The following is a 27,848-nucleotide window of genomic DNA, read 5'->3' as shown; positions in this document are numbered from 1 at the left end:
TGCTTTAGAAAACAACAGCCAGGATTACTAAAAGAAGACATGAACGTCACAACAGTTATGTCTGTATCACCCACTATTACTGTAGTATAGAATGGAACAATGCAAAATTTTGAACATCTAGCATAATAATATGTGTGATACCTAGCTTCTCACTTGTTGCATAGCAACATGTATCATTTTTGTAGCAAAATAATTTAAAGGAAGCACAAGAACTACAGAACACCATAAATGTCTTTGCTGTCTTTATTAAATGTTACATATTTTAATTAAAGATGTCACATTTGAACTCTCTAGTTGAATGTTTCAAGACACTCTAGCACACTTCTAGCTATATAAACGTTTACATACATAAACATTTTAATATCAATTTACTTATGTTGTAAAAATCCCAGTGAATTAAAATAAGTGAATCATCCAAAACATACAATGTTAGCAGCAATATTACATGTTTGTGGATTATGGTGTTTTATGTAGACTTTACAAATATCCACTTAAATACTAAGATAAATGTCTGAATGGTGGCTACAGTTACAATTTCAACTTTTTCATTTTATTTTGAACGTCTTTTAATGAAAACGCAACCGAAGGACAAACAAATGGCTCCAGTTGCTGCCACAAGCAGCAGAGCAAATGAAATGTTAAGTCCGGTTTCAGCTTCTTCAGCGGAGAGCCTCAGACCCAGAAAGTTCACTGAATGGTCCTTTTCTGGAGCACTTGTTGCTGGAAAAAATAAGTTTGAGATAAAATTGAAACTATTTCTCACACGGTTAAAAAAAAAGGTATCTTTATTTCCAAAATATTTATAATCTTCTACAATTACCTTCAGGTTCAGGCTTCAAACAATCGTGAGGTCCTGATGCAGGGTCAGGAAACCCATTGCAGTTGATGATGGTGGAGAAGAAAGACACAGATTCCTTGGCCACTCGAGGCACATTGGGGTCAGAGCGATTGACATAAAAAAGTCCAAATCTCTCTGAGAAGCCAGTGGCCCACTCCAGGTTGTCCATGAGTGACCATGCTGTGTAGCCACGGACATCCACATTATCAAGCCGGTAAGCTGAAAGAACATAATTAATCTTGTCATGATAGAAATAATTCATTTTCTTATTTTTGTCCATCGTAGAAAACATAGTATGTTCAATTAATTTCTTTTAATACCTTTCAGCACTTGGTTAATATATTTTTCATAATAGTAACTCCTGTGAGAATCTTTAAGATCTATGGGCCCACGCTCTGAGACCCCATTCTCAGTGATGATAATCGTAGGATTTCCATATTCCTCCTTAATAAAGTTCAATATTCTGCGCAACCCAAATGGTGTGATCTTCAGCCAGCCAGAACCAGAATCTAGCCAGGTACGATCAACATATGTCCCTGCACCCCTATGGATAGACCAGAGTTCACGTGTTCATTTAAATTTTAAAACATATTAAATACATGTTCTCATTTGCTATGTGTAGGTTCTTACTCACCTATCTGCATCATAATGCTGAAGATTTCCATACTCGACAGGGAATGCCAGGACAGTGGTGTAATGGTTGAATCCAAAATAATCATGGGTCCCCTTAATTCTCTTTATTTGCTCTGGGGTAAATTCAGGTAGCCTGGAGAATAAAAAATGGAATTTAATTTAGGTGGAAAACTGGTTCTCTAAAGTTTTTGCTTCAATTTAAACCAAATGGGAAAAGGGAATCCCATGGAACATACAACACAAGCCAGCTTTTGAAAATCACAGGTTGCAGAAAATTAAAAAGGTATGTGGTCAGACATTGTTAGAGGTGTTAAAGAAAGAATGTATCTAGCAGAGCTGATAACAGTAGTTTTTCTGTTATTTTTGTGGTACCGTGATTTAGTCAATCCAGCTGCAAGACTGCGTTTCCGAATGATTGTCTTCATCATTTCACTATAGTCACCATTAAATATGGGATGGGCAAACCACCCAATGTAGAACTGCACAAAGAGGCACAAATCATCAGTCTCAAAACAGAAGAACAAGAATATTTTGTGAAGAATGTGACAGGTCTCAGATTACCTGTATTACACGTCTTGCTGCATCAATGTCCTCTTGCTTATAGGGGTTTCTGGGCTCTGACCAGTCAGAGTTGATAGTGATAGAGACTTTTCCACCCTGTCTAACCCGATATGTGTCATTGTAAAGGTGCCATGCTTCAGCATGAGCTTTGATGAGGTTATGAGCAACAATGTAGGGAAGAGTACCTGGACGGAAACTAATACCTGAAAACACAATCTGGGTTAGATGCAGTTTGTCTCCCTGTCTTTGGCGTTTTTGTCTAAACCACATTTCCTGACTCCTTACAACCACAAAATATTTTTTAATTTTGTTAGGGCTCATTTTTCTAATTTTTAAAGCATACCTGGGGCGGCTACTCCGTATCCATGTCCAATCATTGCTACGTTATATGGCTCATTAATGGTGATCCAAAGTTTCACTCTGTCTCCAAGACGGCTGAAGATAACGTCAGCATAATCCCTGAATCTTTGAACAATAGTGTCATTTTCCCAACCTCCCACATTCTGCAGAGCTTGTGGAAGATCCCAGTGGTACAAAGTTATCTGAAAGAAAAGAAATAAACACTTTTGAGTATTTGGACATTTTTGTTGTAAACTCTATTTTTGGAGCAAAGACAAGCTAAACTTACATGAGGCTGAATGTTTGCAGCAAGCAGCGCATCCACCAGTCTGTCATAGTAGCGAAATCCAACCTCGTTGATGTGATTTGTTGTGCCATCAGGAAGTACCCGCGTCCATGATATAGAGAAACGATAATGATTAACCCCAAGTTGCTTCAATATTGCAATGTCTTCATCTATTTTATTGTAACTGTCACAAGCGATGTCCCCATTGTCACTGTCAAAAATTTTGAGTGGTGTGTGAGCAAATTTATCCCAGATGCTGAGACTTTTTCCATCAGCTCTCCATCCACCCTCAATCTAAAAACGGTAAAGGAAGAACAATAAACAAAGGAAAAAATGTTATTTCAGGACAAATAAATTTGGGTTTCTCTCATCTTACCTGGTAAGCTGCTGTGGCACTACTCCAAAGGAAACCCTGAGGGAACTCTCCATACAGCATCTTCTCATCTTCTGTTATGGGGAAACCATTGTCTTTCATGAGTTGGAAGTAAAAATGAGCTGACAACTTGGGTGTTCTTGGTCTGTTTGGATCAGTGAAGTCGACATGGTAGAAACCATAGCCAACTGTATAGCCATTTAACCACTCAAAGGAGTCCATGAGAGATGTTGCTGTGTAGCCTTTTAGCATTACTCCATCTAGTTCATAGGCTGTAATTATAAGAAACACCAATATAAATGATCAAGTCTAGAAGGAAGTACAGTATGTCAGCTTCAAAATGTTATCCAAAGCATTTGGTTATAATAAGGTACCTTTAAGAGCTTCATTTATGTAAGTCTTATAAAAAAACACTCTGTCAATGTCATCCCAAGTAGTTTTCAATGTTGTAGCTCCACCATTATCAGTTATGTAAATTTCAAGGTCTCCATACTCTTCCATGATCCAGTTCAGGAGTCTTCGTAGGCCCCATGGCACAGCTCTCTGGTTTTTGATGGCTGTAGCTGGTGAACCACTTTCCTGTTCCACTGTGAAGTCCCAGTCATTTTGATAGGAATGTGGAGACAGCAGACCTGTAACATGGGTTACTATCCTTGTGGTGTAGTGATTCACACAAAACATATCAGCAGTTCCTTTGATAGAGTTCTTTTCCTCCTCTGTGAAAGAAGGGAGTCTTGATTGTAAAAGACCTTGGAGTTCACTTTTGACCAAAACTTGGGCTTTCATGGCCTCTGGATAGTCCCCATTCTTGAAGATTGGGTGGGCAAACCAACCTACATGGAACTGCATTGCACGGTCAGCAGCAACAAGATCACGAGGGACATTAATATCTTTAGGTTCAACCCATTCAGCATTAAGGGCAATGGAAACCATACCTCCCTGTGAAGCACGGTATTTGTCATCATACGTGTGGTATGCCTTGGCATGAGCTTTTATCAAGTTATGTGCAACTTGGTATGGTGCTGTTCCTGGCTCCTTAATTTTTGGAGGGATTTGTCCAGTTCCATATCCTAGCCAAGCAAGTCCTTGAGGGTCATTCATGGTCATCCAGAATTTTACTCTGTCACCAAAAGTGGCAAAGCAGAAGTCACAATAATCATTAAAAATGTTAATCATCTCCACATTTTGCCAGCCACCAATGTCTTGTAGAGCTTGTGGGAGGTCCCAGTGATAAATTGTGACCATTGGGGTGATTTTTCGAACTAAGAGACCATCAATTAGTCTGTTATAGTAGTCAACACCCTTTTGGTTCAGGGATGCATGTCTTCCATTGGGAAAGATTCTGGACCACGACAAAGAAAATCTGTATGACTTTACTTTCAAAGCTTGCAGCATGTAAAGGTCTTCGTCGAGTCTATTGTAACTGTCACAGGCAACATTTCCATTCACATCTTCAGGAATACCACTACCTGGGTTATTACTGACTACATCCCATACACTTTGTCCTTTCCCATCCTGGTTATATCCACCCTCAATCTGGTAAGCTGAAGATGAGACGCCCCATAAGAAGTCTTGTGAGAAATTGCCATAGTGATACATTTGTCTGTCAAGCTTTTTCTGAGGTGTAAATTTTTCCCAGACAACCTTTGATGCAGATGGAACCTCTGAGGGTGGCAGTGGGGTGGAACGACGAGGTTGCGATATTTTCACACCTTCAAAATGATTTTGTTTACGTGACACAAAACCATTTCCCTCGATGATCTGAGCAAAGAAATATGCTGATTCTCTTGGTGTCCTTGGTCTGTATCCATCTACAAAATTAACATGGTGAAGTCCAAATCTTTCACTGTACCCTTTATTTCCCTCGAATCCATCCATAAGTGATTGAACTGTGAATCGCTGCACATCCACTTTATCAAGTTCAATAGCTGTAAAAGGAAACGGAAGACAACTTAGAAAATTTATGGCAGGTTTCTATCTGCTAAACATATTTAAGAAAAGAAAGGCACAAACCTTTTAGGGCCTCAGTGATGTAACCCCCCATGTACTCTACTCTGCTAGTGTCATTGAAGGTATCATCTGTTGGCATGCCATTCCCAGTTATGTAAATGGGCACATTGTTAACGGCTAGATATTTTGTTTTAATGTGGCTCAGAAGTGACCGTAGTCCCTCAGGCATGGAGTAGATCCAGTCTGATGCTGTAGCAGGCCATGAAGGGTCCACTTTTGCCTGGAAGTCTCCAACTCCTTCAGGACCAGGGACACACCCACCTACAGTGCTGCTAACTAAACGCGAGGTATAATGATTTAAACCAAAAAAGTCAGAAGTTCCCTTGATCCTCGCCTTCTCTTCAGCAGTGAAAGTTGGAAGTACTGCTGGTGCAGATGAGGGACACTCATTTCTTTTCTTTTCTATCTGTGTTTTGAGAACCTCAGGATAATCCCCATTTATGAAGATAGGATGGGCAAACCAGCCTAGCATAAACTCGAGGTAGCGCTCTGCAGCTTCCTTATCTTCAGGGTTGGCAGCATCAGCAGGCTCTGCCCAGTCAGAGTTTAATGCAATGCCCACTTTCCCTCCCTGTGTCTTTCTGTAATTGTCATTGTAGACATGCCAGGCTTCAGCGTGGGATTTCAGTATATTATGAGTAACCTGTAGAAATAACAATTAAAAAGTGAAGGGTTATAGCCTAAACACAATTTAGACATGTTTAAAAGATTTTGATGTGGGGATACCACTATGTTTACCTGATAAGAAGCATTCACATAGTCTTTTATTCCAGGAGCATGCACACCTGTGCCATATCCAGCATGGCTCACAACCCAGGGACTACTGAATGTGTTCCAGCTCTTGACCCTGTTTCCATATCTATTAAAGCAGAAAGCTGCATAGTCCTTGTAAGCTGCAACAATGGAAGGGTTGGTCCATCCACCATTGTCTTGGAGAGCCTGAGGCAAATCCCAATGGTAGAGAGTGGCAACAGGCTGTATGCCAGATTCAGTAAGAGCATTGATCAGATTGTCGTAGTAGAGAGCTCCTTCTTCCTTCAGGCTGTCTTTGTGACCTGAGGGGAATATACGGGCCCAGGAAATGGAGAACTGGTAGGTGTTGACTCCAAGGCCTCGCAGGAGGTAGACATCTATATCAACTTTGTTGTAACTGTCACAAGCAAGATCAGCAGTGTGATTTTCAAAGGCTTGACCTTCATGACCAAAATGATCCCAAATAGTCTCTCCTTTTCCTGCTTCCATCCAGCCACCTTCAACCTTAAAAGATTCTGACGACGTAGCCCATTGGAAATCCGGGAGAAATCCTTTAGTGAGGAACAGCTTATCATCGCCGGCTTGGTCCTCAAATTTATGAAAGATGTTTTCATAACTCTTCCTGAATTCAGTCCTGCTGATGAAATATTTGGACATAAGACGAATTGGGTCAAAGGAATGGAAACTGTTAAAATTATAAGGGAAAAGTTCAGATCATATAAATCTGTAAAAAATTGTATTACCTGACTGGAGAATCCTGCATGTCCAGCTCATTTAATAAATTCTTTATGTCACATCCCATAATATTCAAACTATTGCTCCATAAAACTGCCACAATACAGGAGAAACAAAAGAACAGAAATAATTTTGACATATGGCTTAATTATAAAGTCATTTAAGAGTAATGTGTTCAAGTTTAACAATAAAACTTTCACCTCAAGTATTATCTAATCAGTTTTTGTCATTATCCCGCAGCAACCCTAGCTTAAACCATAAATATTTACTGTTCTGGCTGTAAAGCTTCCAAGCTTTTCTCCACCTTGCAAATTGTTTTCCTTGTAGAACTTGACTGATAAATAAAAGGCTGATTTTGCACTAGTTACTGTATCAAATGGCACTACTTAAAAGCTACACCACTTAAAAGAAGAAGAGTACGTTCTTCTATTTTCTAATGATGTTTATTAATTAAATCTATTTATTCCATTACATTTTAGTGTGTGACAATTAGTGCCAACTAACTTTTATTGTACTCTTTATGAAAGACTGCCACATTGCAGGTATTTAGAGTGTAACCATTGAGCTTGTTCCTTTTAAACATCACAGAAAGAATGTTATGAACACACTTTATATTCCACCTAATAATTGTTTAGGTTCAAGGGTAATGATTTTTAAACACTGACACTGTGTAAAATATACAACAGTTGTAATTTCATTTATGCTATTGATAATTTAGAAAGAACCTATAAAGTGTGTTGACCAGCATGATATTTACCTTGTAATAAATCTCCAAGAAGCTGGTGTTCACTTGGGATACAGTCACGAACTGACATCTTATATAGCAAGATTGGCAAATTTCCAGCAGATGTCTAGAACACAACATTGTTTAATTGTTTATGGTATAATTTTATAAAGGTAAAATGCAAAAAAATTAATAAATCCATGATGGTTCTAAAAATATTAAAATGTTTGTGGTACCTGCAAGTTACTCAACTCTTGTGCAAAACTCTTTGAGGAGGCGCAGTTATGTTCAAGGTTCACTGACAAGAAATCCATCTGTGCCGAACATACAATGAAATGAGAGTTGTTACACACTAATACAAATGAAAATTGAAACAAAAAACAGCCAACAAAAAAACCACAAAGACTTACTAAGACTAGGCGTGGCAAATGTCTTGTTTTTGTTTGCTTTCTCTGAGGTGAAATAACCAAATTGCTATGAAAAACTCATCGGCTACTTTCTTATTCTCCATAGGTTTAAGTCAGTTTAGGGTTTTGGTTTCTGACCAATGAATAATGCAATATAATCTGAATGGACTGCATTTCTTACAAAAAACATGGTTTCTTTTGCCAAATTTTAAGGTTTTTGTAAAGTCAAAGCTCAATACTTGAGCTACAAATTTTTAACAAAATAAAAAGCTAAAGAGTCCTGCATGTTTTAGATGTCTTCTTTCTACTGCAAATAGTACATAAATGAATGGGTGATTGTCAGGCTTTAGCAGAACTTGAAGGCATGCTGTGGAGGTCGTGGAGTGATTTGAATTAGATATATTTGAATAGAGAGATATCTAAAACATCCAGTCCAGTGGTACCTGAGGAGCAGGTTTGGAAAGCACTGGCAAAAGCAGGTGAAAAGCATCCTAAAAGAACCCACACTCCTCTAACCTTCATCAGGCAGATAGAGGCCCACAATTTAAGTCCCAGAGAGACTGACTGTCAGTCACATGACACATAAATACACTGGCTGAATATATATTATTCTGCTTCCATTTTCTAATGATATTTATTAATGAACTCTAATTATTCCAATACATTTTGGTCTGTGATGATCAGTGCCAACTAACTTTCATTGTACTGCTTTGTGCACACAATGGCATTCAACAAATCTAGTAACATTCTTTTGTGATTATTTGAGATTACGTTTTGTTTTAAGGCAGTGGGACGTGATGTACACTGTAAATACAGAAGAAGCTTACATTTGTGAAAGCTTTAAGATTGGAAAGTTGATCCACATGTTTTGCATTCAACCCAAATGATAGATGTCTCCCTAAAAAGAAAAAGAGACAGGAAGAAAACCTATGAACACTTTATGTAATATATTTAATCTTTCTAGCTAATGACTATTTCCACTGTAGAAATTGGTGTTTTGGAAAGACTGCATAGAAAATATCTTATTGGAACTCACATGGACTGATTACTGAGATAAAGTGGAAATACATCCTGTGTTATCAGCAAAGCAGTAAAATAATATCAGTATGGACATTTTCAGCTGACTGTGAAGCAATTTTCTTCATAGATTGAATCTTAGACAGTAAAAATAAGAAAGTGTAAACATTTGTAACCAATTGCAATTTAAAATGACTGGAATTTTTACAATTTATTCAAGAAAACATTATATAAATATGTACAAACAAAGAATATTAATCTAGGTATGAAAAGGACTGGAGTTCACTTACCTTCGTGTGGAAAGTTTTGATGATAAAACTCATGAATATTCTTGTTGAGCTGAAGGATATTTTGGAGAGGACTATGACCATCGGCAGCTGGTCCTTCACGCAAAATCTCATCCAGGTCACTAAATGTCACCCACGAGTTTGCCAATTGGCCAAATTCTTGCAAAGCAAACTTGGCATACTGTTGAAACAAGTCTAGCAGCTGCTGACTTTCCCAGCCTCCATACCTGGACCTCAAAGACTCTGGAACTGTTGATCCATGAAGAATGACGAGAGGCTGCAAGCCCTCCTCCTGCAGGTTCTTCAGCAGGGTCTGGTAACACCTTACCACCTCCTGTTGAGGCTTGCTGGTCAGGCCTGTAGGAAGAAGTTTTGCCCATGACAGCGGCACTTTGAAGTGGGTCACCCCTTTGGTCTGGAGGTACTTAAAATACTGCTTGGAAGCTGCTGGTATGGGATGACTGCAGTCAAAGACATTTTCCTCACTGCTGGAGGTTCTGTGATCCTTCTCAGTCAGAGGGCCAGCAAGAAGCATAAAGTAATCTTCTCCATTCACCTGACTGCTCCAATCAACAATCACACATGCAAAATACAGACACACAACCCACAGCAACCTGTTCATTGTGACTCGAGAAAACCAGTCTGAAAGTCAACTGATTGCATAGCTATTTAGACAACATTTTGCTCTCATATCATTGTTGCACAATTAGGGTTTGATAAGTGCTTTATTGCAGTTGTATGATGTACTCAGACTCTGGACTCATCCTGTTGATAACAATGTCCAAATGTTGTCTGAGGAACCTAAAATGTGCTGCTGCTAGATGCTTATTAAAATGTTAACTTAGGGTTACTGCAGTGTGGCCAATGGAGTAGTTTTAGGTTTTCAATTTGAAAGATAGCCACTGGTACTATTTGCTAACAGCTACTTAAACAATGAAATACTTGTTAACAAGAAACAGCTTCAGTTTAGTTGATGCATGCCTTCCACAATAAACTTCATAAACTACATAAACTTCTAGGGTTGTTTCTGTGCTGTTGCTCCAAACATTCTGTTATCCCTTTCAGCTGTGTTTGAAAGATAACCAAAACACTTGTGTAGCAGGAGTTTAAATTTTTAAGACAATTACTTTCTAAATACAAAATCCTATCTAAAGATAGTCCAGGAAAGCAGTGTGGACAGGCGGATCTGTTGCTCGGCTGTCTGGCTCTGGTCTGCTCACTCGTTCCCATACACTGGCTCTTTCAGGCTGAATACAGAAGTGATTCCATGGAAATAACACCGGGATTGCTCCTTTATTTACCATCCGTCTCACCCCGGTAGTTTTAGGCTGAATAAGCTGATCCCGAGTGAAGAGAAGGCTGCTAACTTTACTGTGCGGCGTTAGCTATTTACCTTCAGGGACGAATATTTACAAGTAGGTATATAGGTATGATGATGCACGTGAAGATGGCTGACATTTTTCTGCTGTGGCAACAGAGACTGTTGTCTTCAGCTTCTGAAAGTAACTAGCAAAGTAACTTGTAATCTAACTAAGTTACTTTTTCAAAGAATAATCAGTTATCTGAAGTCCAGTTACTTTTTCAAGATAATTATACCAATACTGTTGGAGGGGAACCGAACGGCACAAAATTAAAACATGTACAGTGTGATAAGTTACAATATGTTTATTGAACAGAGGTTTCACAGGACAAGCAAGGGAAAGCAGACAATAGTTGCTATTATAGTGGAGGTACTTTATCTCAAACATTGGCAAAAAAAGTCCTTGAAGAAACTATAAGTTACTGGTAGACACAAGAAGCATTTTACAACAGGTAGAACAAATCTAAAGTTTTACAAAATGGGTTTCCCCACTGGTGGATTTCAGTAAGCTTAATATTTTTCCACAAAACAAACTTTCATTACAAAGTGGAACAGAAATGGTTTAAAAAGCATAAGCAGCAGTGCAAATCAAAAATTAGATCCATTCATCTCAGTTGTTGAATGTCATATCCAAAAAGCTCCAATTAAGCAATAATCTCCTCTCCACATCACTGGTTATGTAAATTAATTGCATCTATTTTTCTTTTTTAAATACAGTGCAACTACAACATACAGTGTTGGTGAACTCTGACTTCTTTGTTGAAGGTTGTTTATTGCAGAATGTTTATCATCCTCAAATTTAAACATGGACTTCACATGTTTATGTTTGCATTAAAAAAGTAAGTCAAACTGAAGTCAGGATCTCTTGTCCAGCTCTACATTCTCAGTTTTTCTGGTTTTTTTGGAACTCTTCTTTACTAAAATGAAGCCAATGGACAAACAAATTGTTCCAGTGAGTGCTATAATTAGAAAAGCAAAGGTTGCATTAAGTCCGGTCTCGGCATCTTTGGCGGAGAGGTTCAGACCCAAGAAGTTCACATTGTTTATTGGCTCTTTTGTTGCTGTGGAAAAAATAAAATCATTTATTAGTAATCTAGAACAAACTGTTAACTGTAAAATTAACTTTATACTTTTAGCAATTCATTCTGAAACATTTAACATAGGTTTTTGCATAAGCTAGCCTTCCAACTAAACTAGATAATGCTAGAACAGTTTCTCACTTCTATTGTTGAGTTTATTTTGACCAATTAAGTCAAATGTATCAAGGTTGGATATGTCTCAATTTGTATTTTTATTTTTGAGAATCTTTGATCTGACCTGGAATCAGAGAAACTAAGTTTACTTTCTAAGAAGCAAATCTTTTTACCTTCAGGCTTAGGAGTTGGGGTGGAGGTAGAATTCCAACACTCGTGAGGTCCAGATGCTGGGTCAGGAAACCCGTTGCAGCTGATGATGGAGGAGTAAAAGGACACAGAGGCTTTGGGGGTTCGAGGCAGATCAGGGTCTGAGCGATTGACATAGAAGAGTCCAAATCTCTCTGTATAGCCAACCGCCCATTCCAGGTTGTCCAGCAGAGACCAAGCAGTATAGCCAATAATATTCACGCCGTCAAGCAAATAAGCTACAGAAAAAAGAAAATGTAATTCAGCACACAAGCTAGTAAAAGTTATTAATTTATACAAGTTTCCAGTTTTGAACAACTGAAGAAAGTTATAGCAGATTAGGCCTGTCACAATAACAAATTTTGCTGAGCGATTGTCTCAAAAATTATTGCGATAAACAATAACATTGTTTGAAGACCTTTTTCTTTTTTTTTCCCCCACCAGGGGGTCTTTTTGTGGGCTCTAGTGTTCCTTACATGACAGTAGGCTGACAGGAAAGGGGGAGAGAAAGAGGTAAAGACATGCGGCAAATGTCGGTCAGGTCCGGGAATCGAACCCGCGACGGCCGCGTCAAGTACTGAAGGCTTCCAATTGTGGGTCGCGCTAAAAATAGGTTCTAATAATTTTAATTCAGTTAGGACGTTATGTTGACACTAGAGACACAGGCGTTGCAGGTAGATTGTAGTAAAGCATTGATTAATGCCTGGTTTTAAAATTAGTTAACTGAACTTGTAACCATTATTTTGTGCCCATTGTTGGACACCACACTGCACGATGGTACCCAATCGAACCGTTATACCTAGGATTTCTGTCAGCTAATGTGTGATCTCTCAAGTTTTGAAAATGGGCAGACAATCGGCCGACAGCTCTAAGATGGTGTAGTGTGAACTGGACATTACTCTAAGGAAATGAGGAAGGGAGGGTCAGTGGAGAGCAACGGAGTTGAGCCTTTTTTCATTCAGTGTCATCAATAGAAAGAGAAAAAGGCCGAAAGAGACGATAAAGCCGATAAATTAAAATGACGCCGATAGCTTTAATTTATCATACGATAAATGGATTTATTGTTTATCACGGCAGGCCTATAGCAGATTTTACTGTAAACATTATTTGATTATTAGATGCTCTATATTCTATGAAGTTGTTTTAATACCTTTCAGCACTTGGTTGATGTACTTTTCATAATAGTATTTCCTGTGAACGTCATTCAGATCAACTGGCCCATTTTCAGAGACACCATTCTCAGTGATGATAATCTGAGGATTTCTGTACTCATCCTTGATGAATTTCAGCAATCTTCGGAGTCCAAATGGTGTCATCCTCAGCCAGACAGAACCGGTTTCCAACCAGGTCCGATCACTAATAACCACCACACCCCTGTGACAAGTGAGTAATTATGTGATTTAGAGTTTAAATTAAAAACATGGACACTTTTTACAAAAATATTTAGGAAAGATGTAATGAGCACATGAAGTCATCATTTTAATTTGAAGTTGGTTTTAAATTGCTTTGTGACATATCCAAGGGCCTTACCTGTCTGCTTCAAAGTGCTGAGTAGATCCATAGTCTACAGGGAATGCCAAGACACTGCAGTAATGGTTTAATCCGAAATAATCGTATGTGCCATTAATTCTCTTAATTTCCTCAGGAGTAAACTCGGGTAGCCTTAAGTAGAAAAATACAAGAAGAAATTGTATTACAGAAAACATCATGGATGTAATACGTTGCAAATAAAATTAAGTATTCATCTATCACAAACTGTGCAAAGAATTTTCAAATATAACAAAAGATCTTACCTGGATTTTGCCAAACCACCTGCAAGACTTTGTTCTAGAACAGATTTCTTCATCAGAGGGCTGTAGTCACCATTAAAAATGGGATGGGCCCACCAGCCAAGATAAAACTGTGGACAGAGTTTGAAACACAGCAATCATCAACTACACCACACCGAATGTTGTAGTTGTTTTGTGTTATACAATCATAATATAATATATACCTCAACCACATTTCGCGCAGCGTCATAATCCTCTTGCTTGTAGGGGTTTCTGGGTTCTGCCCAGTCTGAGTTTACAGTGATGGAGACCATTCCTTTCTGTGAGGCTCTGTATTTGTCATTGTAGACATGCCAGGCCTCTGCATGGGATTTGATTATGTTGTGGCCTACAATGTATGGAAGAGTATCTGGTCTGTCGTTGAAACCTGGAAAATAGAACATTAAATATGGTAATTCAGAGTTTTGCATGTAGGTATACCGTATGTATACTATAGAGCGCACCTCACTATAAGCTGCACCCACAAAGTTTTTTTTTTTTAAACTGGAAACGTACATATATAAGCCACACCGGGCTATAAGCTGGTGGGGCTCTGAAGGACGCAGCAGAGGACTGGGTCCTGAATACATCTGCTATAAAGGACGCAGTCCTGCGTCTCCAATGCCGAGACATAGATTCATTCACGCTGAGCTTACGTGCAGCGGCTATCGCTCTGTACAGCCAGATTGATAGTCTTCAACTTAAAAGCTGCATCATATGAACTTCTTTGTGTTATTTCCCTGATGAGGGGGTATGAGTTTGTAAGCACTTCCATGTTGCCTGCTGGTAGCATGTGCATGTTCTCAATGAAAATCAGCACTTTCTTCCTTGATTTCCAATTTTGATTTCCAACGATTCACTTCCTGCTAAAGGTGATTGGAGAAAAATCCACAGAAAAGCTGCACTGGGCTATAAGCCGCATGGTTCAAAATGTGGGAAGAAAGTAGCGGCTTATAGTCCGAAAAACATGGTAATTAAACATTCATGTTTGTAAATGCAACCTATTTTCTTTCTTAGGAGTTCTGCGTTGATTAAAGTCCATAAGTCTGACATCTACTATGCTTAGCATAAAGTGTAATTACAGTTAAGAATACCTTACATACCTGGGGCATGTGCACCTTGGACATGGCCTAATACAGTTATAATGAATGGCTCGTTGAAAGTGATCCAAAGTTTTACTTTGGGACCAAGATTCTCAAAGAGGACATCTGCATAATCCCTAAATCGTTCAATGATGGTCTCATTTTCCCAACCTCCAACGTCCTGTAGAGCTTGTGGGAGATCCCAGTGGTACAAAGTGACCTGATCCAAAAGAAAAACAGTTGGTAAAAGAGGTAAAACATTTTTCCGAATGATTATTTTTGAGAAATTCTTACTTGAGGCTCAATGTTTGCTGCAATGAGAGAATCCAGCAGTTTCTTGTAGTAATTTAGACCAGCCTGATTGATGTATGTGGTAGTACCGTCAGGTAGGATTCGTGGCCAGGATATGGAGAAGCGATAGTGAGACACCTTTACTTTCTTCAGCGCAGCAATGTCATCTTCCATCTTATTGTAACTGTTACAAGCAACATCCCCAGTGTCATGCTCAGATATTTTTCCAGGAGTGTGTGTAAACTTGTCCCAGATGCTGAGACCTTTCCCATCTTCTCTCCAGGCCCCTTCAATCTGGAAAGAGGAAAATCAGATAAGAAGGTTTGTATAATTTCTAGTTACTGGACTTTTGGAGGAAATGTCTTTTTTTTTTCCACAGAAGGAGCTAAAAAACAAGGACTAATCTATTTTATTTAAGGTTTTTTTTAAAATATAATATTAACCATTATTTTAGCTATTTTTGTAAACAAAAAACAGACATGAAAAGATAAAATTAAAACTATTGTTGACCATAGCCGTTTAAATCTGACATTTTTTCAGTTGAACTAACAACTGAGGGAAGAAACTATTTTGGCTATTGAAGAATAGATTTTGTTCATGTTGCTAATTGAGACAATTAAGACATCAGTATGTACCAGGAGACCTGAATGTTTAACAGGAAGTTGCTCTATTTTGTAAGTCTGAGATTTGACTGCATTTTACAACGTTTAGGAAGAGAAACTGTTTCAGTAAATAAGGCTGATCTCAGTATGAGCTGATAATTGATGCTCTTAATTACTTTAAAATTTAAACAGTGACATTTTTACATTTGGTTTGGAATAGTAGTACAGCCTATAGAACAAAAAGACGTTTTGACTTTCCCTTTGCTCCTACTATTTTTATTAAATGAGAGCTCAAAGTTAAAACATAGAACAAAATGTCATCAATTATAGTTCAAAGAAAAATTAGAACTGAATTTTTGAAATTTATTTAGCAAAAACTCTTCTGTAGCAATTTTCATTAAAAACAAAGGTGATGTGAAAAGATTGATGTGAAAAGAAATGATCAAAACATTTGGATTATATTTAAGCTTTTTTACCTGGTATGATGCTGTTGCACTACTCCAAATGAAACCCTTTTTGAATTCTCCATATATCATCTTTTCATCTTCTGGCAATGGGAAACCATTGTCCTTGATGATATTGTAGTAGAAATGAGCTGAAAACTTGGGTGTTCTTGGTCGGTTTGGGTTACTGAAGTCTACGTGGTGCAGACCAAACCCAAAGAGATAACCATAAAGGAACTGAAAGGAATCCATGAGATATGTTGCATAGCCTTTCACCTTGACTCCATCTAAATCATAGGCTGTTAAGATAGACATAAGAAAATAAACATAAATTAGTTGCGAATGATATTGAAATATACAACATATGTTTGTTTTGTACTATTGCACCTTTAAGAGCCTCATCAATGTACGTTTTGTAAAGGAAGACTCTGTCGATTTCATCAAATGCCCATTCCCTGGGAGTGGCAACTGAATTTTCAGTAATGTAAATATCTGGATTTCCATATTCTTCCTTGATCCAGTTGAGAAGCCTTCTCATGCCGAATGATACAGCTCTTGTGAATCCAATTGGTGTCGTCGGTTGATCAGTTATCTCTTCTTCCACATAGTCCCAGTCACTTAGATAAGATGCAGGTGAAAGAGCACCTGTAACATGGGTTACTATTCTTGAGGTGTAGTGATTCACACAAAAGATGTCAGCAGTTCCTTTGATAGAGTTCTTTTCCTCCTCTGTGAAAGAAGGGAGTCTTGATTGTGAAAGACCTTGGAGTTCACTTTTGACCAAAACTTGGGCTTTCATAGCCTCTGGATAGTCCCCATTCTTGAAGATGGGGTGGGCAAACCAACCTACATGGAACTGCATTGCACGATCAGCAGCAACAAGATCACGAGGGACATTAATATCTTTAGGTTCAACCCATTCAGCATTAAGGGCAATGGAAACCATACCTCCTTGAGAAGCACGATATTTGTCATCATACGTGTGGTATGCCTTGGCATGAGCTTTTATCAAGTTATGTGCAACTTGGTATGGTGCTGTTCCTGGCTCCTTAATTTTTGGAGGGATTTGTCCAGTTCCATATCCTAGCCAAGCAAGTCCTTGAGGGTCATTCATGGTCATCCAGAATTTTACTCTGTCACCAAAAGTGGCAAAGCAGAAGTCACAATAATCATTAAAAATGTTAATCATCTCCACATTTTGCCAGCCACCAATGTCTTGTAGAGCTTGTGGGAGGTCCCAGTGATAAATTGTGACCATTGGGGTGATTTTTCGAACTAAGAGACCATCAATTAGTCTGTTATAGTAGTCAACACCCTTTTGGTTCAGGGATGCATGTCTACCATTGGGAAAGATTCTGGACCATGACAAAGAAAATCTGTATGACTTTACTTTCAAAGCTTGCAGCATGTAAAGGTCTTCGTCGAGTCTATTGTAACTGTCACAGGCAACATTTCCATTCACATCTTCAGGAATACCACTACCTGGGTTATTACTGACTACATCCCATACACTTTGTCCTTTCCCATCCTGGTTATATCCACCCTCAATCTGGTAAGCTGAAGATGAGACGCCCCATAAGAAGTCTTGTGAGAAAATGCCATAGTGATACATTTGTCTGTCAAGCTTTTTCTGTGGTGTAAATTTTTCCCAGACAACCTTTGATGCAGATGGAACCTCTGAGGGTGGCAGTGGGGTGGAACGACGAGGTTGCGATATTTTCACACCTTCAAAATGATTTTGTTTACGTGACACAAAACCATTTTGCTCAATGATCTGAGCAAAGAAATATGCTGATTCTCTTGGTGTCCTTGGTCTGTATCCATCTACAAAATTAACATGGTGAAGTCCAAATCTTTCACTGTACCCTTTATTTCCTTCAAATCCATCCATAAGTGATTGCACTGTGAATCGCTGCACATCTACTTTATCAAGTTCAATAGCTGTAAAAGGAAACAGAAGACAACATAAAAAAGTTTAGTTGGTTTCTTTCTGGTAAAAAGCTGCCACATAATACAGAAATTACAAGCACTAACCTTTTAGGGCTTCACTAATATAACCTCTCATGTACTCTATTCTGCTAGCATCATTCAGGGTGTCCCCAGTGTCATTCGTTGGCATGCCATTCCCAGTTATGTAAATGGGCACATTGTTAACGGCTAGATATTTTGTTTTAATGTGGCTCAGAAGTGACCGTAGTCCCTCAGGCATGGAGTAGATCCAGTCTGATGCTGTAGCAGGCCATGAAGGGTCTACTTTTGCCTGGAAGTCTCCAACTCCTTCAGGACCAGGGACACACCCACCTACAGTGCTGCTAACTAAACGCGAGGTATAATGATTTAAACCAAAAAAGTCAGAAGTTCCCTTGATCCTCGCCTTCTCTTCAGCAGTAAAAGTTGGAAGTACTGCTGGTGCAGATGAGGGACACTCATTTCTTTTCTTTTCTATCTGTATTTTGAGAACCTCAGGATAATCCCCATTTATGAAGATAGGATGGGCAAACCAGCCTAGCATAAACTCGAGGTAGCGCTCTGCAGCTTCCTTATCTTCAGGGTTGGCAGCATCAGCAGGCTCTGCCCAGTCAGAGTTTAATGCAATGCCCACTTTCCCTCCCTGTGTCTTTCTGTAATTGTCATTGTAGACATGCCAGGCTTCAGCGTGGGATTTCAGTATATTATGAGTAACCTGTAGAAATAAGAATTAAACAGTGAAGGGTTATAGCCTAAACACAATTTAGACATGTTTAAAAGATTTTGATGTGGGGATACCACTATGTTTACCTGATAAGAAGCATTCACATAGTCTTTTATTCCAGGAGCATGCACACCTGTGCCATATCCAGCATGGCTCACAACCCAGGGACTACTGAATGTGTTCCAGCTCTTGACCCTGTTTCCATATCTATTAAAGCAGAAAGCTGCATAGTCCTTGTAAGCTGCAACAATGGAAGGGTTGGTCCATCCACCATTGTCTTGGAGTGCCTGAGGCAAATCCCAATGGTAGAGAGTGGCAACAGGCTGTATGCCAGATTCAGTAAGAGCATTGATCAGATTGTCGTAGTAGAGAGCTCCTTCTTCCTTCAGGCTGTCTTTGTGACCTGAGGGGAATATACGGGCCCAGGAAATGGAGAACTGGTAGGTTTTGACTCCAAGGCCTCGCAGGAGGTAAACATCTATATCGACCTTTCTGTAGCTGTCAGCAGCTGTATCAGCAGTATGATTATTAAAGGCTTGGTTTTCATGACCAAAGCGATCCCAGATGGTCTCGCCTTTCCCATTTGCTGCCCATGCACCTTCAACCTTGAAAGACTCTGTGGATGTTGCCCATTGGAAGTCAGCAGGAAATACTTTTGTGAGGAGAACATCTGTTCCGTCTGTGCTTTTTGTTGCAGACTCATGCACAATCTTCTGATAACTGTTACCCAACCCTTTCATACTTCTGAAATGTTCTTCATCACTTAACAAAAGACATCAAATATAAATTAGAATTAAAAAACACTCGATGTATGTGTTACTTCTTAAACAAATCTTACCTGTCTACAGTGCCCTGCATCTCCAACAGGACCAAAACATTCTTCATGTCACATCCAATGATATTCAGATCATCACTGCGCAAGACTGTTTGAGAAGGATCAAATTATCAAATTAAATCCACAAATACATTTCCTTAGTTTTCATATTTGTGTATGTTTTTATTCTAAACATACACTTTTTACTTTATTCAAGAAGTATATTTTATTTACAGCAACCTGTACAAAACAGGTCCTCAACCCTTTAATTAGTAACATGAAGCTCCGTGCCATTGTACTGTAATAATCTGCAACTATATAAATTAGATTAATAGTGCAAAATTTTCAAAAAGCCGACAGTGAGTAAAATTGGAAACAAGAATGGGTCTTTTGCTTCTCATTAACATTTGATGGTTATACAAAGACCCATAAATTATATTAGAGGTAATAATTTACAAACTATTGACAATAGTTATGCTATATGGGCTGAACTTTGGTCAGGTTTTGGCGTTCATACTGCCCACCCTTTTTGATGAGGTGGGGGGCTAGAATCAAACCCACAACTTTGCACGTTTCACAATATCAACTGTTCCCTGTAAACCACATCCACCCATATGCAATAATAATGGTTTTTTTTTTACAACAAAAATTTATGAAGTAAAAAGGTTTTTTCTAACTATCAACAAACTAAGTGTAATGAAGCCATAATTTCTTAGTGTCAGAGAATCAACTAGCAGATATGTCTGACTTACATGTGATTTACACACATACAGTAACTTAGTATTTACTGCTGTTTATGTGTATGTAGTGTATAGATTGAAAAATATTACTTGGCAGCTGTAACAACACTTACCATTCATCAAGTCTCGAAGAGGCTCTTGTTCATTGTGTGAACAATCATGAACTGTCAGCCTGTGTATCAGGATAGGCAGGTTTCCAGTGGTAATCTACAGCATAGCACAATATGTATGAAGATTCAGTTTATTTTCTTCATGTAAAACATTAGAAAAAACTATATGAAATAGTTTACCTGTAGGTTCTTCAGCTCCTGTGCAAAGTTTGTTGTTGAAGCGCAGCTGTAATCCATGTCAACTGATAAGAAATCAACCTGTAAAGAACAGGAGATGAATACAGTAATAATAATTAGCATGGGAAGTGAGAAGATGATAGGCTGGCAGCCAGCTCAGTAGTTGCTCAGCGGTACAGCAGTTTAACTCAACAGAAATATCCAAAATAAAGGTGCTGCATAGCTAAATATGTTTACGTTTTTAGCATTTTTATTGAGATACAGTCAGTTGGCATTCAAGTTAGAATAGAAGCATTTTAAAGTAACAAAAAAATAATACTTCATTAAATTTTTCTTTGCAGTGTTTGTAACTTTTTAAAAGTAGTCATCCTGAGCCTTTTGCTTTAATATCGACAATTATTGACCAGCTTGTAAATAGGTTAACCAGTGAAAAAGTGAAAAATCATGTTGTTTTTATGTTGTATTTTGATTTATTTTAAGAGCATCTGAACATATGCATCTGAATACATACAATAAACTTGAAAACACAACGTACAGTTAAACCTGTAAGTTGGGAAAGTGCAGCTTCACCTCTTCCTTTCAATCCAATTGACAGACGTCTCCCTACAAACATGTAGAAGCAAGAATACATTTAAAAAACTTTGACTTTAGTCAGTTTTGCACTGAGATCTTTGGATAACTAATTTTTTCCATCATTCCTTGCTATAGACCACTATGTCAATTTTATTGACGTTTAGTCAATAAAATTTACACTACACACTTGTGTAGTGTATTCCTTTTATGTATGAAACTCACCATTTCCAGGGAAGTTGTGATGGTAAAACTGGTGAATCTTCTTGTTGAGCTGGAGGATGTTTTGCAGAAGATGGTGATCACCTGCAGCCTGGCCCGCATACAAAACCTCATCCAGATCACTAAATGTCACCCATGTCTGTGCCAGTGGCCCAAACTCTTTCAGAGCAAACTCAGCATACTGCTGAAACATTTCTAGCAGCCACTGACTTTCCCAGCCTCCATACCTGGACCTCAAAGACTCTGGAACATCTGACCCATGAAGGATAACAATTGACTGCAGTCCTTCCTCCAGCAGCTGCTTCAGGAGGGTCTGGTAGCATCTAACTACACCTGGTTCGGGTTTGCTTGAGAGGCCTGTTGGAAGGAGCTGGACCCATGACAGCTGGACTTTGAAGTGTGTCACCCCTTTGCTCCGGAGGTACTCAAAATACAGTTTGGAGTTGGCTGGTATGGGCTGACTGCAGTCAAAGGCAACATGTTCCCCATTGCTGAAGGTACTCAGCTCTGGTTGTGCCAGGGGGCCTGCAAGAAGCACAAAGTCATCCAAGTCTTTTCACCCCCCTACCTTGACTTCCAAGGATGCACAGAAAATACAGACACCCCAGCCACAATAGCTTCTCCATCATGACCCAAAAAGGATGCACTGAGGATTTCCTCTGATTGGAAAGCTATTTAAAGAATAAAGCTCCTCCTTTTTGGCAATTTCTCTATGGCTGTTATGGTGGTTATGAAACCTAGTTGATCTAATTTTATTGCTTTACTGCACATGTCTGATATCCCCAGGAACACTTTGAACTCACACATGTCAAAAAAGGTCTCCCTATCATAAAACCATGGTTACAAGTCTTTTATGGTGAACAGTACTTGTCAATATGAATGTCTGGGAAGGAGTGTAATATACGTCACTAAAAGGTTACTGTTATAGAACCATCAGTGTGGAACTAAAACTTCCACATGGATTATGCATGTTCACAATTACTGGATTTAGTTTGTTCAGAATCAGGTTTAAATACATTCTCCTTCTGTTTGAAAATACTACAAATACACATTTAAATATATTGTGTCACTTCCTTCTCTTTTTAGTTTGTAAACAGAACCTTAGATAAGTAGTTGTATATAGCATGGTTGTTTTTGCCAAAACTAGACAAAAAAAAGTTTGAAAATGTGTTATGTATTGTAATTTGAAGCAATGGTTTCCCAGATGACCTTATTTGATTGTCATGACACCCTGGAACTGTTTCTTTCCCTCACTTTTTTTAATTTTAATAATTGCATGATTTAGCTCTGGCATTCTTCTGGACTGTTTTCTCCTGGTTTTTTCATCTTCCTCACCCCTTTTATTTGATTTTTGCAGTCAGGGATTATTGTCTTTTTTCATGTTTGAGCCAAGCTACTTTGAAAGACATCAGCCATGTGCTATAGTTCATAATGTATAGTTCATATAATGCAATATGACTTTGTCAAAGATAAGCAGATGTAGGCTATGAATAGATGTTTTGACAAATAGTCTAGAGGTTTAATCTTTTCAGCTTTGCAAACATGCCCTAAGAAAGGTATACAGTTTATGCTTTTACCATTATCCATTTACTTTTATTATAATTTAGAATATTTCCGATGACTGCAGTGTCTTGTGATGTAGCCCACGTTTTAGGCTGGGTTTTTTTCAAGCAACTCAAGGTCTGATTTCCTGATACTATTTTTCCTCCTTGTATAGAAATGCTAATAGTTTTATTAACTTTTACACATCAGTGCATCTAATAATTGCTAAAGTTGAATAAATCATTGATTTCATTTGCAACCTCTGGCAGCTTTATAACATTTTCTTTATCAACTCCCGTTTCTGTAACTTTCTTTTCTCTGTCTGCCGACTCAGACAGAGAAAAGAAAACGATTAGGAGAGTTTATTGACATACAAAATTTAAAGTCTTTGGCACTCGGGCCCCGGCTGGGGTTATCAATCAACGCAGAGTTTGCAATGAGCTCAGATGTGCATTCCCAATGCTGATAGGAGTGTCTCCCCTCAGGGCCTGGCACTGGTGGTGGAGGTTAGCAAAGGGTGCAGGCCCGAAGACCAGGCGAGAGGAGGAGTGGGGGTAGTGGAGGGTTGAGCTCGGCTGGAGAGCGGAGGATGCCATGGATGGAGGTCCTTGTCAACTGGGACTTGGTCGGTGATTGGTCGTGACGTGGCTTGGTCCAGCATTCATAGGTTGTCGACAGTAGGCGGGACGCTCCAATTAGAAGGTGCTGGTGGGGCTAGAAAGAGTCTTCCAGATTGAATTTGCACCTAGGCTTCATTTCATTATGGATTTAATATTTTGCTTCATTTACTTGGTTTGTAAAGACATTGGTTTGTCAGACATCTATGATGTGCCTATGGCAAAATATTTTGATATTCTGTTGGTCTATGAGGGACTGAATGCACTATGAATGTTTCAGGTATGAACCACACAGACCTGCTTACCTGATGCTCTCAGGAACTAAGCTTGGACCCAACTGAAAAAAAACCTAAGAATTATGTTCTGAAATCATTGGTCATTTTAAATCAGGTATACAAACCTCAGTGTTTACCGCCCATTTCTTATAGATGACAGTTTTGTCTGCTGATTTGTGTTCCATTAGATACAGAAAAAAAACATTTAGCATTTGTCAATATTTCTCCTGTAGGCAAAAGGATATAAGAATACCTAATGTAGGCCATAGACCACAGGAGTTAAGTAGTGTGGATTGCTAGCACTGATGTAGTCATGGTCAGTTTCCTTGATAACAATTAGCTTTATCCCCAAGAGTGGAAATAAGGAAGACTGTGGATTTTGTGCTCTGCATTGTGGCCAAGATAGTTTTCACTGTTAATGTTACTGCATATTAAGAAATATTTTGCATCTTATCTATTAAAATAGGCAGGTATAAATGTTTTTCAAGGTGGTCTAAAGTACTGATGAATTATAATGTTCACTTTAGTATGGATAGAACAGAAATAACACATAAGACATCTAATTCCCACTTATTCTTACTTTTTATGAATACACTAGAGTTAGCACTGGAGCACAGCTAGGCATGAAAGGACGTTAGAAAAATGTAAAACTATTTAAAAGTAAGGCTGTGAGGATTATTTGAAATTAGTTTGCGGAAAACACAAGCTGGCACAAGTTGTGAAAAATGGAGATTTTGTATTCTAAAGTCATTAGTTTTATTATTTTAGTCTTGCCAACAATATGCTGGGCAAAGTAACTGTTTCCCAGTGCTAATTTGATGAACGTAAAGGGTATTTCAATGTGAGAACAATCCAACCCATTACCCTAGTCTATTCAGTAAGTAGGTTTTCTCTTCCAGAGAAAAACGTGAACACATTTCACATGTTCTAACAACACTGGCTAATAAGTGCAGAAAAATAACTTCCCATTTCCTACAGTCAGGCTGTAATAAAGCCTCAGGTGCATTTTTGGAAAACATTTTAAAAACTGCTTAGTTATAAGATGTATATTTATGCTCAGACAGGGACTCAATGAGTCACTTCTAAGATAAATTTTCCAACATATAGATATCTTCACTAACTCAGGCTTTTTTTATAACAATGCTTTTTGTTTACTCTATTTGGTTAGTTATGCCTTCTGTGATAAACCAAACACTAAACACCTATTCTAGAAAATAATTTACGTATACATTTTTGTGTTTTTACATAAGTTTATTGCATTACGTGGCTGCAGTCAGTATGGTAAGGTCAAACTTTAAAGGATTTTGTTATCATGTTCGTGTGGAGATTGTTTTCCTGTTGCCTGTGTTCATTAGCAAGAGTAATAAAGGCAGTATTTTATAAGTATGATAATATTTTTCATAACCTTTTACTACAAACCCAAAGTTCACTGCAACTGAGATAAAAGCGACACAGTCCAAGAGACTTAATTTATTCAATCAGATTTTGACAAAGAAATGATTAAATATATTTATTAAACACATGTTTTGAAATTTCTTGCAGGACGGTGTTTTTTCTGAAATATAAGAAATTTCTAATGCTTTAGGGTAATTTCAAATTAGACAAACTCCTTATTATGAACACTGGAAATACTGTTTGAAAAATGAGGACATGGACTAAAAAAGAATATCTCTTTAGCACAAATGCAACATACCAGCAGACACTCAAATATGTACCGTGCTAAAATCTGGGATTATATGGAGATTCTCAAACAGGACATCTGCATAATCCCTGAATCGTTCAATGATGGTCTCATTTTCCCAACCTCCAATGTCCTGTAGAGCTAGTGGGAGATCCCAGTGGTACAAAGTGACCTGATCCAAAAGAAAAACAGTTGGTAAAAGAGGTAAAACATTTTTATTAATGAATATTTTAGGAGAAATACTTACTTGAGGCTGAAAGCTCATCACCACATCTACAATAGTAATGTGTTTATTCAGCTACAAAAATGAAACAAAGACACTAGTGATAATGAAGCACCCTGCTGGAACCAGTCAGTCTGGGTACTTAAACTGACCTGAACATGATTTGATGTCAGTGATAACACCATTTGGATTATATTTGTCATAGAAAATTTTTTACCTGGTATGATGCTGTTGCACTACTCCAAATAAAATCCTTTTTGAATTCTCCATATAACATCTTTACATCGTCTGGTAATGAAAAGCCATTATCCTCCTTCATAATATTCCAGTAGAGATTAACCGAAAACTTAGGTGTTTTTGCTCTGTGTATGTTATTGAAGTCTATGTAGTGGAGACCAAACCCAAACTGGTACTCATGGAAGAACTGAAAATAATCCATGAGATATGTTGCATAGCCTTTCACCTTGACTCCATCAAGTTCATAGGCTGTTAAGATAGAGGTAAAAAACAAACAGAAATTAGTTGTGAATGATCAAGACATTGTACTAAGCAACAAACATCTTTGATATTTATTTCTGTACCCTTAAGAGCCTCGTCAATATAAGTTTTATAAAGAAATACTCTGTCAGTATCATCATAAGCATATTCCATAGGAGTAGAAACTGAATTTTCACTAATGTAAATATCTGGATCTCCATTTTCTTCCTTGATCCAGTTGAGAAGCCTTCTCATCCCAAATGATACAGCTCTTATGAACTCAACTGCTGTTGGTTGATCAGTTATCTCCTCTTCTGTATAGTCTCTGTCATTTTGATAGGATGATTGTAAAATTGCACCCGTAACATGGGTTACTATTCCTGAAATGTAGTGATTCACACAGAACATGTCAGCAGTTGCTTTGATCAAGTTCTTTTCTTTCTCTGTGAAAGAAGGGAGTCTTGATTGTGAAAGCCCTTGGAGTTCACTTTTGACCAAAACTTGGGCTTTCAGGCCCTCTGGATGGTCCCCATTCTTGAAGATGATTGCTTCTCCATTGTACCCCGACAAGGGTGCACTGAGAGTTTTCTTTGTATTGCTATTTAAAGAAAAATATCTCCCCATTTTATGGCATCTGTTCTTCTAAAGCTCCTTCATGAGCTTTAGAGCTAACCCTAACCCTAACCCTAAAGCTCCTTCATGAGATTTAGAAGGTTGAATAACCATCGAACCATAATGGTTGGATGGTTATCCAAGTTATCTAATTTTACTGTTTTATTGCACATATGTGATATTATCAGGAACAATAAACTCACATTTTCAAATAATTCCTCCTTATCAGTTATAAAACCATGTTTGAAGGTATTCAAAGGTGAACATGAGTACTTGATAAAAGGAACATTCAGGCAAAAGTGAAACATCCCTTATGAAACAATCAAAGTTACATAGCTATTTGTGTGGAAGGATAAGTTCCACATACATTATGTAACTTTACAACTCCTGGATTTTAATTTATTTCAGACAACGTTTTAGTATCAAGTACAGAATAAAACTACAATTCTCCAAAGTCTGTAAACACAATGTTAGATGAGGTTGTAGATCCCCTTTTACTGCAATAATTTAAAGCAATGGTTAAAGCAGAGGGAATAAATCTTTAACAGCGGTAGCCTCCAGTTTGTTTAATGCTTTGGAATGTCTTGATCCTGTTGATTCGTCTAAGTATTAGTTGATGACTCCTTTAGTCAGGGTGGCTTTTAACTAGTTTATATACTGTATCATGTTATGCATATTGGTGTTTTAACCTTTTATGTTTTTTTCTTCTGCGTTTTCAAGTTTGTTTTCATTGTAAAGTACTGTGGTTCCTGACCCATGAAAAGTGTCATATAAATCATGTTAATTCACGTACTTACTAATTAGTTATTTTATTTCAGTCTTGTATCTTTAATCACACTCCAGAAAAACATAAACTTGGTATGGTTTTTTTTAAAACATAAGTTTTATTGCAGTACTTATCTATAATCAGTGTGGCAAGGTCACATGTTAGTTATGCTGTTTTGCAACCATATTTTGGCCAGGATTGCTTTCTTTTCTGCTGCCAGTGCTTATTAGCCGTGGGGTGATAGAGACAGTGTTTTATAAGTTTGATAATAGTTTTCATAAACATTTACCACAGACTCAAAGTTTATGGTAACTGAGATAAAAGTAATGCAGTCCAGGAAAGACTTTGATATGGTGAATCAAATTGGAAAAAAACAAAAAACAAAAAAACTTAAGTTAA

General features: G+C 38.0%; 2 protein-coding genes across 2 annotated transcripts; both read right to left on the bottom strand.

Annotated features, from left to right (window-relative positions):
• Positions 1–398: 398 nt before the first annotated feature.
• LOC122840136 (lactase-phlorizin hydrolase) lies at positions 399–7,356 on the bottom strand. Its single transcript, XM_044132339.1, has 14 exons — positions 7,286–7,356; positions 6,537–6,621; positions 5,779–6,427; positions 5,044–5,683; positions 3,405–4,958; positions 3,034–3,302; positions 2,661–2,951; positions 2,376–2,574; positions 2,033–2,235; positions 1,844–1,950; positions 1,473–1,604; positions 1,159–1,382; positions 821–1,057; positions 399–720 (listed from the first exon to the last, which is right to left on the bottom strand). Exons 1-14 carry the CDS (start codon positions 7,341–7,343, stop codon positions 551–553), a joined length of 4,818 nt encoding a protein of 1,605 aa, XP_043988274.1. The 5' UTR covers positions 7,344–7,356; the 3' UTR covers positions 399–550.
• A 3,257-nt stretch (positions 7,357–10,613) lies between these two features.
• On the bottom strand, positions 10,614–21,882 carry LOC122840135 (lactase-phlorizin hydrolase-like). The gene is made up of 17 exons (XM_044132338.1): positions 21,260–21,882; positions 21,000–21,067; positions 20,468–20,545; positions 20,291–20,384; positions 19,462–19,546; positions 18,710–19,385; positions 17,966–18,614; positions 16,319–17,872; positions 15,965–16,230; positions 14,890–15,180; positions 14,617–14,815; positions 13,699–13,901; positions 13,499–13,605; positions 13,236–13,367; positions 12,856–13,079; positions 11,690–11,944; positions 10,614–11,384 (listed from the first exon to the last, which is right to left on the bottom strand). The coding sequence occupies exons 1-17, from the start codon at positions 21,447–21,449 to the stop codon at positions 11,179–11,181; spliced, it is 5,277 nt and encodes a 1,758-aa protein (XP_043988273.1). The 5' UTR covers positions 21,450–21,882; the 3' UTR covers positions 10,614–11,178.
• Between the last annotated feature and the right edge of the window lie 5,966 nt (positions 21,883–27,848).

This window comes from Gambusia affinis, linkage group LG11 (assembly GCF_019740435.1).
Source record: "Gambusia affinis linkage group LG11, SWU_Gaff_1.0, whole genome shotgun sequence".
Classification (NCBI taxonomy): domain Eukaryota; kingdom Metazoa; phylum Chordata; class Actinopteri; order Cyprinodontiformes; family Poeciliidae; genus Gambusia; species Gambusia affinis.
Note: the sequence above shows the minus strand (reverse complement) of the source record. Positions and strands in the feature narration are given on the sequence as shown.